This window comes from Rutilus rutilus (assembly GCF_951802725.1).
Source record: "Rutilus rutilus genome assembly, chromosome: 8".
NCBI lineage: Eukaryota > Metazoa > Chordata > Actinopteri > Cypriniformes > Leuciscidae > Rutilus > Rutilus rutilus.
In genome coordinates, this window is record NC_140222.1 from 13771905 (window position 1) to 13789498 (window position 17594).

The 17594-nt window shown below is 36.3% G+C and overlaps 1 protein-coding gene across 4 annotated transcripts in view; it reads right to left on the bottom strand.

The window, feature by feature from the left end:
• The window catches only part of LOC311295158 (uncharacterized protein), a 149064-nt gene extending 134283 nt beyond the window's left edge, over window positions 1-14781 (bottom strand). Inside the window, exons 1-5 of one of the 4 annotated variants that reach the window (XM_084416377.1) lie at window positions 14682-14781; window positions 11899-12222; window positions 10294-10644; window positions 9789-9904; window positions 6617-9338 (exon numbers count right to left, since the gene is read on the bottom strand). In XM_084416377.1, coding sequence (XP_084272503.1) covers window positions 9234-9338; window positions 9789-9904; window positions 10294-10644; window positions 11899-12222; window positions 14682-14733 — 948 coding nt within the window. In that variant the 5' untranslated portion in view covers window positions 14734-14781 and the 3' untranslated portion in view covers window positions 6617-9233. Of the gene's footprint in view, window positions 1-6616; window positions 9339-9659; window positions 9905-10293; window positions 10645-11898; window positions 12223-14681 lie in introns of those variants that run through there. The other 3 variants (XM_084416378.1, XM_084416379.1, XM_084416376.1) reach the window with 3 other exon arrangements.
• Between the last annotated feature and the right edge of the window lie 2813 nt (window positions 14782-17594).

Here is a 17594-nt window from a genome sequence, read left to right on the forward strand (position 1 = left end):
AAATTTATAAATCAGATGGACACTTAATAGTAATAAACTTATATAACCCTTGTAAATCATTAAACCTAGAAACCTTAGAGGGAATAATAAGTAGACAAGGAACCCAGAAAGAAATATGGTGTGGAGACTTCAATGCACATAATAGTCTATGGGGAAGTAAGCATACAGATAGTAATGGAGAAGCAGTGGAAGAACTGATGGATGTTAGGCAATTAGTTTGTTTAAATAATGGGAATGGTACAAGAATTGATATACATTCTAACACACTGTCTTGTATTGATCTCACTCTGGTTTCTAATAAAATGTCACACTCTTGTGAATGGAAGGTGATAGAAAGTACAAGTATTGGAAGTGATCATTTTCCAATATTTTGCTCTATAAATATTGAAATAGATCTCCAAGAAAGGCCTAATCAGGGGTGGTGGTGGCGCAATGGATAAGACACATGCCTTTGGTGTGAGAGACCCGGGTTCGAATCCACTGTGAGACACCAATGTGTCCCTGAGCAAGACACTTAACCCCTAGTTGCTCCAGAGGCGTGCGACCTCTGACATATATAGCAATTGTAAGTCGCTTTGGATAAAAGCGTCAGCTAAATGAATAAATGTAAATGTAAATGTAATCATAAGAAATGGGAGTTTGAAAAAGCTGATTGGGAAAATTTTTAAGAAATATGTTGTATTTCAGCAGAGACAGTCTCAATGCAGGGTGATATTGAGGAATGTGCATCTGAGGTTACACATTTAATAATGAATGCAGCATTAAAAAGCATACCATTTAAGTTAGTTGGGGGGAATAGGAAAATGGTCCCATGGTGGAATGATACATGTACAAAAGCTGTTAAAGAACGAAATAGGGCAAGAGGTAATTTGAACCAAGATAACTTAACGTGCTCAGGCACGAAGAATAATTAAGAATAGTAAATAAAATGCATGGACGAACTATTGTTCTACTATAGGGAGGGAAGTTAAAATAGGAGAGGTGTGGTCAATGCTGAAGAAAATGAGTGGGAAAAAAGTGTATACTAAAAACACACACATTTACATTGGTTATATGAAAAAAATAAAATACATAAGATGGCACGGCACATTTTCCTGAGAGGTAAGGAGGTAAGGATCTACTTCATCCAAAAAGATGCTTAAAGGGATGATTAATCAGATTTCTCTCCCAATCTAAAATCAAAACTTGGAAAATGTAACTGGGTCATTATACGAAAACGTGCCATTTCCCACTTTTAATGTTTGATTTTCAAAGTACTGTTTTGAAAATCTTTAAAGGGATAGTTTTGGAAGAATGTTTGTAACCAAACAGATCTCGGTCCCCATTGACTTCCATAGTATTTTTTTTTTCTACTATGGAAGTCAATGGGGACCAAGATCTGTTGATTACAAACATCCTTCAAAATATCTTCCTTTGTGTTCAGCAGAACAAAGAAACTCATACAGGTTTGGAACAACTTGAGGGTGAGTAAATGATGACAGCATTTTCATTTTTGGATGAACTATCCCTTTAAAGATTTTCAAAACAGTACTTTGAAAATCAAACATTAAAAGTGGGAAATGGCACGTTTTCGTATAATGACCCAGTTACATTTTCCAAGTTTTGATTTTAGATTGGGAGAGAAATCTGATTAATCATATGTCCACTATAGTGGACCTCATGCATCAATGGCTACATTTCAGCTACAATTCATACTTATACTGTGAATATTGTTTTCGAAAACACTTAATCTGCAGTGATTTTTTTTTTTACTGTAATTAAATGTATTTGGGATTATTAGAATGTAATGTGATTATATAGGCCTAGTATGTGACTTGTATTGCATTACTTAACTAGTAACATCAAAAAGTAATCTGATTTTATAATGTACATTATTGTAATCCGTTTCTTTACTCGTTACATCAAAAGTGATCTTATTATGTAATGCATGTTACTTGTAATATATTACTTTACTTATAAATGAGTTATAAATGAGAAGAGTTGTAAATGAGAGACAACTTCTTAATGAGTTTATCATGTCTTTAAAAAGGGATCTCCATATCTCAGCTCAGGAGAGGTGTAGAGAGCCAGGACTTGCACTCCTCTCTACGCCTTATCGCCCTCTATCAGAATCCAAGGTTTCAAGAAGATCCGAAAAACTTTATTTTTACGAACCAAAAAAACTATAAGGTGATAAATAAAGTTTATCTGATCTTCTTGAAACTCTGGATTCGGATAGAGGGTGCTGAGGCGCAGACAGGAGTACAAGATCCAGAGCTGGAGATTCCACGAAGCATTTGTTACACTGCAAAGCCCTTAAGCCCTTAAAGTGATGAAAAAGAAGAATGCAATTTTTTGTATGTTTTGCTCACATCAGGTGAACAGTGGTTAAAGACTCCATATGTTTCAGAGAAGACAGCTGTCTATACCCTCACCAGTCAGCACTTACACTGCAGTACACATTACACTACACTACAGAAGACAGCTGTCTATACCCTCACCCTCACCAGTCAGCACTTACACTGCAGTTGCAGTACAGTACACACTACACTACACTACACTACACACTACACTACAGAAGACAGCTGTCTATACCCTCACCAGTCAACACTTACACTGCAGTACACACTACAGTGTTCAACACCTGTTATAGATGTGTAATGAATGAATAAATCATTTACAACACTTTATGCATCTCCTAATCTAAAGTGTAAACTATTCATCACTTGTAAAAGTGTTACACTTATTTGTTACAAATGATCTGTATGTGTATTCAAGACATTTACAACACTTTCTGCACCCTCTAATTGCTACATACATACAAAAAAAAACATTATTTATTGAACATGTATGAAACGCATATTCATGTTTTGTAAATGATTAGTTAATCAAGTGTACAGTTGCACATGACGTGTTGTTTGTGTGTTTTTGCAGAGTTCCTCAAGTCAGTCCATCCATGACACCCCAGGTTCAACGAGCTAACTGCGTCTGCTCCGTTGCACCTTTGAGCTTGCATATCAAAGCAAATACAGTGAGTGATGTTCCATAGCACTAAAGACTGCAAGTGTACAGTTGCACGTGATGTGTTGTTTGTGTGTTTTTGCAGAGTTCCCTCAAGTCAGTCCATGACACCTAGTCCAGCCTCCTCACCTACCAGGTCACGACCGCACCATCTAAAGGGGAAATTGACTGACTGCATCATCTAGGCCTTAGGATGGTTCCACAAAGAATTGACTGCACATATAACATGAATTTACTTCAAACTAAAGATCTGACTTTACATACAGCAAAATACACTGCATCTATTTGTGTCTCATTAGCTCTCAAAAAACTTTAACCTTACAGTTTATTAAATATTTTAACACAGCTAACTCAACATTAATTGTTTTTAAATCTCCACAATGTATAGCCAGAGGACTATCACAAAAGTGTTTAGGAAAATAAATACATACTAGAGTATGTTTGTTTAAAGCTGCTTTGTATTGTTGTGTATTTTAAAAAGCTCTATAAATGTCCTAAAACGATGTGCATTTTGCTTGTAGTTTTGTGTTAATAAAAATGTAATATATTACATCTCATAATTCAGTTGAATTCATTATGTATTGTATTGTGTAATTTAATTAAATTTTTATATAAGTTTTGGTTCTCTCATTTTATTACATTAAATGTTATTGTGTTGTTTGATGTTCTGTATTAAGAATTAATTATGACATAAATCATATGCATTAGTACACAAATGACATGCTTGTAATAAAAAAGCATTTTATGCCCCATTGCTTAATAACAAATAACTTTGTCACAAAACATACTTTAAAAATGTTATTTCTTTCAAATAAAAGATTATTATATGAATTAAGGGGTTTGATTAATTACATTAAAAATTGTGATTCCATAATTTTATTATACTGTTCTTTAGTCAAGGCTAGATTTTATATTTTATATTTATACCCACAAAACATAGCTAGCATTCTGTAATTTATTTAAATGTCTAAACTGTTAATACGAAAAATAGTAATATACACAAATAAGCATTATTTTAAGAATATTTTAATAAATAAAAGTGTAAAAAATAATTACATAATAATTACATAATTATAATTGCATTACGAATGGCTGTGAATATGGTAAGGCAGTATCAGCACGAATCACGATCATCGGATAACGTTAGCTGTATGCTATGCTATTATCTAAGCTAACTAAAAAACACTACCATCGAGAAATGTTTAATTTCACAATCTATAGCTTCGGTTAAATACTAGTATATGAAACGTATAATTTAAAATACATTAAAGGTGCTGTATGTAACTTTTTTTATAAAATGAATCCTTTTTTTATTGCCCGTCTGTGAAGGGGTTGTAATCACACATTACAATGATCCACTTTTCGCGTTTTGCTATTACCTCTGAAGGCCAGTATTCCTATTTTTATGTGAAATCTCAGGGTCGGATTTTCTGCGAAGTCCACCGGATGTGACGTGCATGCGCGCTCCCGAGCCTCTCCGTTTTATATAAACAGTTAGCCTGGGTGCCAGCCCGAACCCCGCCCACAACATTTTTTGGTCGGGAAGTTCGGTCTGGACTCGCTCCGTTGAGGAGCTATTATGCCCGAACAAAAATTGTTCGGACCAATCAAATTGTCAGGGCGGGCTTTATACGATGATGGACAGATGAGCAACGGTAACGTAATCATCCACGTCACCAAAGAGCGCTTGATTTGAATTAGTTTACAACAAAGACGACTGCTGCTGGAGAATTGAGATTTCACGAGTTCACATTTACAAATAAGTCAGATAGAATAAATGCGTATATAAGAGTTCACACAAATAAGTCGATAGAATAAATGCGTATATGACGTGCTGTCCGAGGAGAGGGCTGTGGGCTCGGTAGCCATACTCCCCCGTATTCCTGGTTGTGAGAGAACAAGACAAGAGTGAGGATTCGGGGTGGTGGAGGGATGCTGAAAAACTGTCAAGGAGTGTTAGGTAAGTTTACAGAGTGAATATGCTTCCTCATGCTGATAGAAAGGGTAACGTTAGACATGGTATTGTTTGATGACAAGTTGATATTGGATTGATTATTTGTACGTGCTCCTCCCGAACTTTGTTTATGAAACATCATGTGTAGATTCCGCCATTGCGTCTGTTATATCGACAGCGCATTCATTTTAAAAGAGGAACAGAGAGCCGCGACATTTTGTTGGTTGAAAATATGAATGAAGAACATGCGTCATTTACTCCGTTGCTCTGATTGGTTGTAGGTCTATCCAATTGAGTGCAGAGTTTTTTTTTTTTTTCCTGGTTTGGTTGAGACACGCCCCATAATCAAATCTTTATGGAGAAGTATCAGACTCACATTCTGACTAGAATCTGAGTATGACGACGTCAGGCTAATAAACAGTCTATTGCGACGGCACTGCAGCTAACGACATGGAGTCTGATAACACCAAAAAACGACCTGCCTCCAGCACAACACAGACTCCAACACAAACTCAAAAAAAAAAAAAAAAAAATGTATCTGCTGAAGCTCGTCAGGCCAAACGTCAATCGGATCGACTCAGGACGAAAACACGGATCAACATTGGCAGAGCGTTTGAATTATGGAGAGACCTCCGCTTTGTTTTAGGTATAAAAACAGCCCCTGAGTTGGCTTTCATCCTTTTGGACAGGTAAGCTAACAATACTTCAAAGCATGTAAAATATATTGTGATTTTGTGCTTTAGTTGGCTCAAGTTAGACATCATTAGTTCGCCAGCTAACGCCGACCATTTGCTAACGTTATCTGATGTGAAAGACTACAGTTGTAACTTTATTGCTTTTCACGAGCACGAGCGCTGTTGTTGCAATCTGAAACATCACCGCTAGAGGTCGCTGGATCCTACATACAGCACCTTTAAATACATTAATGATTCGTTATAACGTAGTACAAACGTCTTCTATAATAAAGTGATTTTGTATGATTTGTAACCAGGCACTAAAGCGATTACCCATAAAACGTCCTTTGAACCAATCGGATTGCTTGGGTCCTCAGCCCGTACCCATCACTATAGGGTTACAGAATACTATACCACACTGGCCGGTTTCCACCGGCACCGAGAAAGAAAGAGAAAAAGTTATGGGCCGTGACAAAAAAAGTTGGCTATACCATATACTGACAAACTTAAAGGGTTAGTTCACCCAAAAATGAAAATTCTGTCAGTAATTACTCACCCTCATGTTGTTCCAACCATGTAAGTCTTTCATTCATCTTCGGAACACAAATTAAGATATTTTTGATGAAATCTGACGGCTGGATTACTCCTCCATAGGCTTTCAGAGGGACCGAAACTCGTCGGCCCAGAATAGTTATTAAAACATCGTTAAAATAGTCCAAGTGACTACAGTGGCTCTACATTACGTTTATCATGCGACGACAATACTTTTTGTGCGGAAAAACAACATAAATAACGACTTTATCCAACTATTAGTGTTCTTCAATGTGGGCCTCTGACGAGAGTTCACTGGAGCGCCACGACGCATGCGCGAGAACTGAGATTACGGCGTTCTTCTTCTATTGTTACTGGCTGCTCACTCCTTAGGAGTATCACCGCCATTTACTGTACAATATCATAGATATCATATAATAATATGATATCTATGTTGTTTTATGGTGCTTAATTTAACCCCTTGTTTGGGTCTTAAATATAGACACCTTCTACCTTATTTTGTTTATTCTCAGGTTAGGTAAAGACAGTCGAATTCGTTCTAAACAATAAGTATATCAATTTCCATACTTACAATTCAGTCGAAAGACTGCTCCGTGGTTTAGTTCAGCTCAATATTTAGTAAAACAGAGACTTAAGGCAGGCGAGCTTCTTAATTTCAATTATATGTATTTTTTTTATTAAATACAGGTTAACTAGTTTACATAAAAGGTACTAATATATAAAATAAAAATAAAAGTAAATCAAAACCAAATAATATACAAGCTTTCATCTTCATGAGGCGCAATGGCAAGGCATCTAACACCAGAGAGGCCGTCCTTGGTGAAACAGCGTCTGACTGGACATGTCATTCCAGCTCTTTATAAAGTCCATCAACTTTTGGACATCTTCAGAAATCTCCTCCTGGAAACTCCCTATAACTTGTTCATTGGTCATCCTCTCCTGGAAACCCCCTAGGACTTGGTTATAAAGCCTTTGTCTCTCCTTCCTCCTTCTTCTGGACCTTTTCTTCATCGCTGTATCTTCTGGGTCTCGTCCGCAACACATAGACGGTAATGATTGCATTTTTCTTCTTTCTTTGGTAAAGCTCTTTCTAATACATTTTCAATTTCTCTCTACTCTGCCATATGCTTAATAAATGCTTACAACATTCAGTGTGGTCTGTTTTTCTTTATAAACCATCTTCTCAATAAATGACTTTACATCACCAATTGCAGTGTCTCTTTTTTTCTGTGCCCTCGGCAACAACATTCACACACACATTTTAATTGTTTAATAAACAAGTGTTTTTGTTTTTTTTGTCACAGACGACTGCAAAGATGAGGTTGACGATGCTGATTGGCGATCTTCGCTGTAGTGAACGCGCCAGAGAGAAATGCACATTGCATACGGATTAACTTACATAAGCATATAGCTGTCTGTTTTCTTTCGTTTTGAATTGTTTGTTTAAAAGTAGACATTTTAATATAGGCTAGATATATTTTTCAGGTCTGTGAGGCAAGTAGACTACCTTATGAGTTTAGGTTAATTTATGAGACCTCTCTGCTATATTTACTTCTTGTATTAAATCCAGGCAGTTGGTTGATGAAACATTTATTAAAATTAAAATACAAATTAATGCAAAACTAAATTCACTTTAAAGAAAGGCTTTGTGATTTCTGTTTGAAGGTCTCTGCTCCGACCAATTTAAACTTGTCACAGGAGGCTCACTTGCAGTTCACAAATGGATGAGTGCAAGATCTGCAGATCTACAAAGTAAACTCGGAGAAAACAATCGTTCACACCGTTAACCAAGCATCAGTGGTGACACACACACACTTGTCAGATTCTGTGAGATACGAAGCTCGTCTATGCAGGTTTGTTACACTTAAGGAGTAATTTATCATACATGCAATAATCCACTGTTTTCGTCCGGTAGTATATTGACGACCAGTGGCGACCCAGCCATTTGACGAAAATAGGGAAAACTAATATGATTTATGAGGCGTTTGCCCTGTCGATCATGAGACCGATTACAGCAGTTCACAATACAGCAATACTGAACCATTTTCCAAAAAATAACCTAAATTAATGACCAAATGATCAACGTTACCTACTGCCTACCATACGCTACTATACAGTACATCTACTTCCGTACCGTGATTCCCACAATGCATTGCGGCGTGACGTAACGATCCCGAGCTCTATTGAGTCAAAGAAGATGTCGCCCCTTTGAAAAAAGTTTTGGCTCATTTAAGCGCGCAGAGCATTTAAATATCACTATAAATCAATATGTTATAAAATACATATTGTAAAATAAATTAGTTAAAACACTCACTTTCGTCATTTCCCTGTTAAAAAACAACACCATCCTGGTCTGCTCCACATTGCGCGTCATGGAAAATGCCCCTCTGAGAGCGGTTTAGCAGTGCACAGCACATACATATAGTTATAAAACAATATGATGTACTAAAATGCATGTATAAATGCAATAAAACACTTAATTGATGCGTTTTCCCTCCTCGTATGCCTTGCATCGAGAGTCAAAGAAAATGGCGTCTTTGAAAAAAGTTTCAGCTCGTCTGGTCGCGCCCAGCGCGTAAATGTCCCGGATGTAACTAATTACAATCTCTCGCGGTGTTATTAATTTAACTCCACATATTTTCACCACCCAGAGGGTGCAGTTTACACTAGCAGTGTTAATCCCTTGAAATTCAACACCAGAAAATTAACTCTTTACTCTAAAAGTCCTTAACACCAGGATTTTAACACTGGAGATTTTACTGTGCTGCTTGCTAATTGGGGAATGAACCCAGTGCTATGATTGGTCGAACTCTTCTTCTTTTGCTGTTGCTTGATTTGAGGACAGCGCGTGCACCGAGGCATCATCAGGTTTTTGCGTACCGTATTTTCCGGACTATAAGTCGCACTTTTTTTCATAGTTTGGCTGGTCCTGCGACTTATAGTCAGGTGCGACTTATTTATCAAAATGAATTCAGACTGAGATGAACCAAGAGAATGGGGTGAATATTTGTTTCTCTAAATACCCGGCTATGTGTAAATGTGGCCTTCTGATGTTACATGTCCTCCAAAGGAATGTCATTGGGATCAGGTTGTGGGTTATCAGCATCATCCTCCTGAATGTCATTGGGATCAGGTGGTGGGTTATCAGCATCATCCTCCTGTAAGAAACACAGATTCACAGAAGGTTAACGTAATGAGAAGAAATTATGTTTCAGATACCAAAACACAAAAACTACTACAGGTTTGTGTTTTATGTTCAGAGGTTTTAAGTTCCTTAATATTAAACAGTCTATAAACTGCATCAAGCTGTCATCTCCTGTACTCCTGTAATAAAAAATAATTTATTATGATTTCAATATCACATCAAAACTGCTTAACTGTATTGGCATTTTCTTACAAGACTTGCTATCTGACAAAAGTCGCACTTTATGTTTTTATATGAATTTCTTATTTAGTTAATTTGTGTTTTTGATAGTTTTGACTGCCTCACTGGTGAACTGTAGTGTTAAAAATAAAGGACAAAAAATTACTATTCATTCACAGTTTACATTTATGTTTGTATACAGAAATTCATATTCCTTGTTAACTCAGCTATTTGTAATAATTACGTTCTGTTGTACTGGTGTATAGATCTTGTGGCGATAGTAAATCACACCAGCAGCTGCAGAAAACAGCAGAACAGCAACAACGATTCCTGCTACAGCAGCTGGAGACCGACCCGAACCTGGAACAGATGAATACATACAGTTGCTGTTACATACAGGTTGACTGATAATACACACAGTGTTTAACAATATCTTTGACTCATATTTACACCTTTCTACCTTATACATACACCTTTCTGGTCATCAGTTGTATGATATTGATTTAACTTATAAATGGCACCCTCTCTTGTTTTTAACAACAGCAGTTAAAATCACAATATTCACAGGAAAACTACATTTTTCTTTTTCAAGTTAATAACTTTAGTCAAAGTGTCATTGAGTCAAAGTTTGCTTTTTTAAACTGTCCATACCCATATCAGTTATTGGGTTGATTTAAAAATATTGAACTGTTTTTTTTTTTTTTTTTTTTTTAAAGAAAATGCATTTAATGGCAGAATTATACACTCACCAATGACAATAAGATTGAATCTCTTCACTCTAGTGATGCTGAAGCTGCTGGTGTTGATGTTGATCTGTAGTTTATATTCTCCAGAGTCTGTGTTTCTGGTGTTTGTGATGGTCAGAGATCCAGTCTGATGATCCAGCTTCAGTCTGTCTCTGAATCTTCCATCACCATCTTCACACTGAACATCTGTACAGTTATAACCGAGATCTCCACTGATTTGAGCGATGAGAATGTCATTAAAATACCACGTCATCAAATCATTCGTGTTTTTTATTCCACCAGGATCAAAAGTAACAGATTCTCCTTCCTTCACTGTCTTTCTCTTCACTTCATCTCGTTTAGCAGCAGAAACACCTGAAACACAAACCAACAGCTGATTAAAGTTCTAGATGAAAACAACATGACACAACATGAGAGAACGAATGAAATTGCATAAACCCTTCCTTAACTTTCGTTTTGTACTCAAACCCATTTTATATACAGTGCTATGCATAAGTTTAGACACCCATGCTAAAGTTGACTAAAAAGAGGAATAAAAAATCATCTTTTGGAAATTGAACTTAATGCCTTAATTTAAAAAATTAGGAAAAATCCAACCTTTAAGGACACCAATTTTCTTTGTGAATGAATAATGTATTGTAAATAAATAAATGTTCTTCCTTAAAATACAGGGTGCATAAGTTTGGACACCCCTATGTTAAATTCCCATAGAGGCAGGCAGATTTTTATTTTTAAGTATTTTTTTATTTTTTTATTTTAGGATACTATGCATCCTGATAAAGTTCCCTTGGCCTTTGGAATTAAAATAGCCCCACATCATCACATAGCCTTCACCATACCTAGAGATTGGCATGGGGTACTTTCCATAAGATCATCTCTCAATGCCAATCAAACTAGCTATGAGGCTAACTGAAATAAAACCATGCCAATCTCTAGGTATGGTGAATGCTATGTGATGATGTGGGGCTATTTTAATTCCAAAGGCCAAGGGAACTTTATCAGGATGCATAGTATCCTGGATCCATGAAGTAACTGGCCTTTAAAAATAAAAATCTGCCTGTCTCTATGGGAATTTAACATAGGGGTGTCCAAACTTATGCACCCTGTATTTTAAGGAAGAACATTTATTTATTTACAATACATTATTCATTCACAAAGAAAATTGGTGTCCTTAAAGGTTGGATTTTTCCTAATTTTTTAAATTAAGGCATTAAGTTCAGTTTCCAAAAGATGATTTGTTATTCCTCTTTTTAGTCAACTTTAGTATGGGTGTCTAAACTTATGCATAGCACTGTATTTTATATAAAATCCTCATTTAAACAGATAATAACAGAAGCTGATCAGAGATGTGTGATTAAACACGTCAACTCCCTCTGAGCTCAACTGCAGCTTCCTATGAAAAAAACTGTTCAAACTAATAACTTGTCAATGGAAAAACTGTACGAGATCTGAATACTGTAAGAATAATAACTGAGAAAAAAAAAAAAAAAAAAAAAAAAAAAAGAAAAGAAAAGAAAATAACCGAATATCATTGGGGGTAAAAAATCGGGCAAATTAACAATATAGCTTAAACATATATAAACTGCATTTAAACATTCACTAACTCACCATGAACAGTAACACTGAAGATATGTCCACTTATGCTGATGCTGATGATCTTCAGTTCATAAAGTCCAGAGTGTGTTGTGTTGATATTTCTGATGGTCAGAGATCCAGTCTGATGATCCAGCTTCAGTCTGTCTCTGAATCTCTCAGTGCCTTTATTACACTGAACATCTGTACAGGTCTTATTAAGATCTCCATTGATTTGAGCGATGCGAGTGTCATTAAAATACCATTTAATATCTTCTTTTTGGTTTATTTGAACACCAGTGTGTAAAGTGACTGAATCTCCCTCCAGCACTGACACTTCTAATCCAACACCGAAAACACCTAAAGAAGAAATGAACAGTTTTTCTACAATATATTTTAAATCTGGTGTTTGAATCTCCCACATAAATAGTGTTTACATTACACTTTATTACTTCGGCATATGTTTTTATCCAAAGCGACTCACATTACATTCAAGCTACATTTGATCAGCTGATGTAAAATACATCAACTATGGCTCTCAAAATCAACACTTTAAAGCATGCAATTTATTTGTTCAGTTTAACTCGTTAAAAATATTTAACGCAGTTAACACAGCATCTGTTTTTTTTTTTTATGGCATCCTTTGACTAGCGTTACATTATATGATGATGCTATAATTCATATAAGTGCTATTAAACCATTTAACCACGCTGCAGAAAAACCCAAATATGTACTTGCGCATCTAAGTGTGCACAGAAAGTCACTTCAGATAGTGTGTCAGCACCACATTGAGTTCTCTTTAGCTCTTGAACAGACAAAAACACACAAAATTATTTTAATAATAATAATAATAATAATAATAATAATAATAATAATAATAAATGCCTGTTATGATTTAAAAAGGACATGCAACAGGAACGAGTGCAGTTGACAATTGAAGGGGACAAGCTTTACACTAAGTTGAACAGCTAATATATCTACATTTTAACATGCCTCTGGTCGTAGAGATGTTTAGATGGATACTGAGGCTTTTTAAGTTGGGTAGAATCTGTGATCTGTTACATTCAAAGTTTTAGCCTTTTTGTTACAAGAGGTTGACAAGGATTTAATACAGACATTAACATCTTCTTGAAAGTGAGAAAAAATTGGGGGTCACTTAACACACTTTCATTAGTGGATCAAGTATTTTGCAAGTAAAATAATTATGTTGGAAAGAAAATACACTCAAAAAATGAACTGTTGCCTCTTGTTCAATTTAATTAATCAAAATAACCTAAAGTAACACGGTTTTTAACATTTTGTTACAACTTAATTTAATTGCGTTAAATCAACCTAATATAACTGAAGTTAGCTTAATTCATTTGTGTGATAACTACATGAATATTTTTGTTGACAATTAACTGGGCAGTGACAGATCCTCTGCCCAGTTGTCAAAAAAAAAGATTCCCAAAAAATACAAAAAATAGTTCCCAGCATGCTTTGCAAGGGACTGAATTTGGGGGGTAAATTTGGGGATTAAAGTGTTATTTTATTTGTTTTTCAGTAAATGGAAAGATGTTGTTATTAATTTTAGTGTTTAATGTTCAGTTATGTTGGAAACTTAGAGGACTTTCTGTAATGTTTTTGAATTTTGTGGTTACATTATGCAGAAGAGTGGTGACTGTTAGGCTGTGGGCATCAGTAGACACGTTTCTCAATATGCGTTCTTGTCTGTACTTGTGTTCTTGTGAAACGTCATCAGTCGCTGCCCAGTGCCCAAGTACTGTCCCAATACACAAGTTTGCATTTTGGCAAGAACGGTTAAAAATCCCGTAAGTGTTCTTGACACGAGGATGCAACTGTTGGTAACTTGTGTGAACTTGACGGCAGAAATATCCCGGCATTCGAGGAAGGAGAGGCAGGTCAATAGGCTACAAGTCGTTTTCCTACAATTCCGTAAGCTATATTTCATCACTAAATTCACTTCTGAGAACATTTGATGCGAGAAATCAACTGTGTAGATTTCAAATATTGGCATTTTTACGAAAATTTATAGCGAATCGAAAATGTGCTCAAACGTTTTCGGAAGTGAGAATCTCCAAGAATAACGGCCAATAATAACGTCAATAATTCTCGTTATGTTTGGGTACTGCGTCTGTGCGGGGGTATTATTGCTAGCAAGAGCGTTCTCCCCAAGAACACAAGTCCGTTCTTTGCATTCTTGGTTTTGAGAAACACCCAGAATGCATTAAACCTCACACAGATCTACTTAAGTCAAATGTATTATTATTATTATTATTATTATATAAAAATAGGTTTTAATTTAATTGAACAAGTATTTCACTTTCATTGGAATTAACAGTAGCCTCAAGTTTCAACTCTGAAACTTCCATAACAACACGTTGTAACAGTTATAATCCTGACAGATAGCTTGACAACAACACATTCCAGAACATATGTCATGTATTATGTTAAAATATGTTTAAGACTAAACTTAACTTGTGCCTCATGTCTCACTTTACCCCACCGCCACATTTTATAGAAAAAAAAAAGATCTCTTAGCAATTCAGGCTATCTCAATAGCATCATCACATGGTTATATGTTGGTAGTTCATCAACATGATATAAGTTTTTCTACCTGAATCAATTTGCTTTGGCACAAGAGTTGATTAAGTTTACAGCAAGAAAAGTTACTTTTACATGCAAAAATATATATTTTTGTGAAAAAAAGAGCTTATTAACAGCACCATGAGGTCCTCTCCTCCGTAAATTAAACCCTATACTTCAACACCTTTCACAGAAAACACCGGTAGAGAGATTGCAATAAATAAAGTTCTTACCATTTTCGAGTAAAATCAAGATCACCCAGAGCGAATTAAAGAGAAGCTTCATCTTATAGCAGCTTCACGTCTCCCCCATAACTTTGAGATGGTCCTCACTGCAGAACATAAAATCCGGGGGGAGGAGTCGGATCCAGATCGGTTACATCAGATTACATACCTAAACCAGGGGCGGCGTTTGGCAGAGTATGGCAGCTGCCATACCCTATCAGTCAGAGTTTAGATAAAACATGATGCTCGTTAAAAATGTTAGTATGGCTTAAACCCCCTAAATTTCCACCCAGCCCCCCTAAAAATTTGCTATTAACAGCACACTAAATCGTGATCGCCTCATTTGTCATTAAAATTCAAATGAATCCAGGATCCTCCCTGCTCAGCGTGCTTTAAAAATATATATTATTATATATAATATTTGATATTAAATCCAAAGGCAAAACACGCGATAAGTGACCATTCACGATGAGCGCTGCTATTATGATCTTAATGCTGACTTCTCTGATTGGATCTCACTTCAGAAAAAAAACAAAAAAAACATCTTTTTAAAACACAATGGCAGATTTTACATGAACACATACATGTATACATTATTTCAAAAGTATTTTTATAAAAATAATTGTGTGGAGTGAGGGTGCGCAGCGGGCTTATTGCATCACTTTTGTCTTTTTGATTAGCTAGTAAAGATGAAAAGAAACAGGCCTATTTAATTATCTTCCCTGCGTATTTTAATGAAGAAATTAAATAATAGCAATCAGAATGGAAGCAGCAATTTTTTTTAATAAAAAATAGGACTGTCAGCAAAACGTTACACTTTTGCAATAAAAATTGCACTGGAATAAAAAGGTAAGGCATGTGTTTTAATATTTAATACTGTTCACTGTGAGTTTTAATTAATAGTGTAATAGAGTTAATATCCCACTAAACATTGGACGTCGGATAGACGTGCAGATCATGTCTATATTGGGTCCGTCGGTCCATGACCAATTCTGGACATCTATTCGACGTCCAAACTAGGTCCACTATTTGGACGTCCAACCATGACCCAACTTGGACGTCATATAGACGTTCAACATTGGACCTTTGAACTGGGTAATTTTTTTCGACGTCCAAACTAGGTCCACTATTTGGACGTCCAACCATGACCCAACTTGGACGTCATATAGACGTTCAACATTGGACCTTTGAACTGGGTAATTTTTTTCGACGTCCAAACTAGGTCCACTATTTGGACGTCCAACCATGACCCAACTTGGACGTCATATAGACGTTCAACATTGGACCTTTGAACTGGGTAATTTTTTTTGACGTCCAAACTAGGTCCACTATTTGGACGTCCAACCATGACCCAACTTGGACGTCATATTGACGTTCAACATTGGACCTTTGAACTGGGTAATTTTTTTCGACGTCCAAACTAGGTCCACTATTTGGACGTCCAACCATGACCCAACTTGGACGTCATATTGACGTTCAACATTGGACCTTTGAACTGGGTAATTTTTTTCGACGTCCAAACTAGGTCCACTATTTGGACGTCCAACCATGACCCAACTTGGACGTCATATAGACGTTCAACATTGGACCTTTGAACTGGGTAATTTTTTTTGACGTCCAAACTAGGTCCACTATTTGGACGTCCAACCATGACCCAACTTGGACGTCATATTGACGTTCAACATTGGACCTTTGAACTGGGTAATTTTTTTCGACGTCCAAACTAGGTCCACTATTTGGACGTCCAACCATGACCCAACTTGGACGTCATATTTACGTTCAACATTGGACCTGAACTGGGTAATTTTTTGGACGTCTATGACAGGTGCAGGAAATTTACATGATTATTATAATTTTTTTAATTTACAAATGAAGAGCTCTTTTCCAAAACGCGAGTTTGTCGTGTCATTTTGCTGTGTAATGAACCTATTCACTGCTCCATCCACGTTTCCAAATCGCTATATTTAAAATGTAATATATTTTTAAAATATTTAAAATATTATATTTAAAATATTTTAAATGTACTGCAAGATGCTCGTGATCCAAGCGCCGAACCTATTTTTAGCCTAAACGCGATAATCATAAATTATATCACTCTCTCTGTAGCTCAAACAGTAGAGCGTTGGCACGTGGAGCAGATGATCACGAGTTCGAGTGTGTGTGTGTGTGTGTGTGTGTGTGTGTGTGTGAAGCCGCTGTTTTGTTTGAGAGCACTGAGCGCGATTTATTGTAAACAAACTTTTGTGGATGGACGTCGAAAAATGACGTGCGGAAGACGTCGAAAAATGACGTGCGGAAGACGTCGAAAAAAGACGTCGCCTGGCGTTACAAAACAACCCCTTCAATGGACCAAATTTGGACGTCCAAAAATTACATGAAAATGACGTCACTACGACGCATCGTGCATTTTGTTTGGTATAACGTCGTTCGGTAATGTCGTTGTTCTATGTAGGGTTATGCCCAGAGGGAATGCCATACTCTAGGTTTTTGTGAAACGCCGCCACTGACCTAAACCCAGAGCCATATGAGTTGCGACACTCTTTGATGTCGCCGCTATGGCTGTCACGTGGTTCATGTAAGCCCGAATAGTTCCAAAACACACGCTGGCTGTCATGTTCTTCTATGGGACAGACAGCAGCGATTGCATTATTGAACGGCAAATTTAAAATAAAACACACACCCAAGTACTTTTTCAGCTGTTATTGCATTATTGCATTTTTATTAATATCAGTTTTGCATTTGGAGATAAGTTTTAGGCTATATTTTTGGAGGGAAAAGTTTAGTGTTCGTGTTCGCGGTAGCATTGGCTTTAGCGGCTAAAGTTCTACGTTTTATTATAAATTCTCTATAAAGTGTATTTTTCTTTTTACATGCGTTTTGTAATCCCTTGGAAATCCACGGTCTATCATTTTGTTTTTGTTT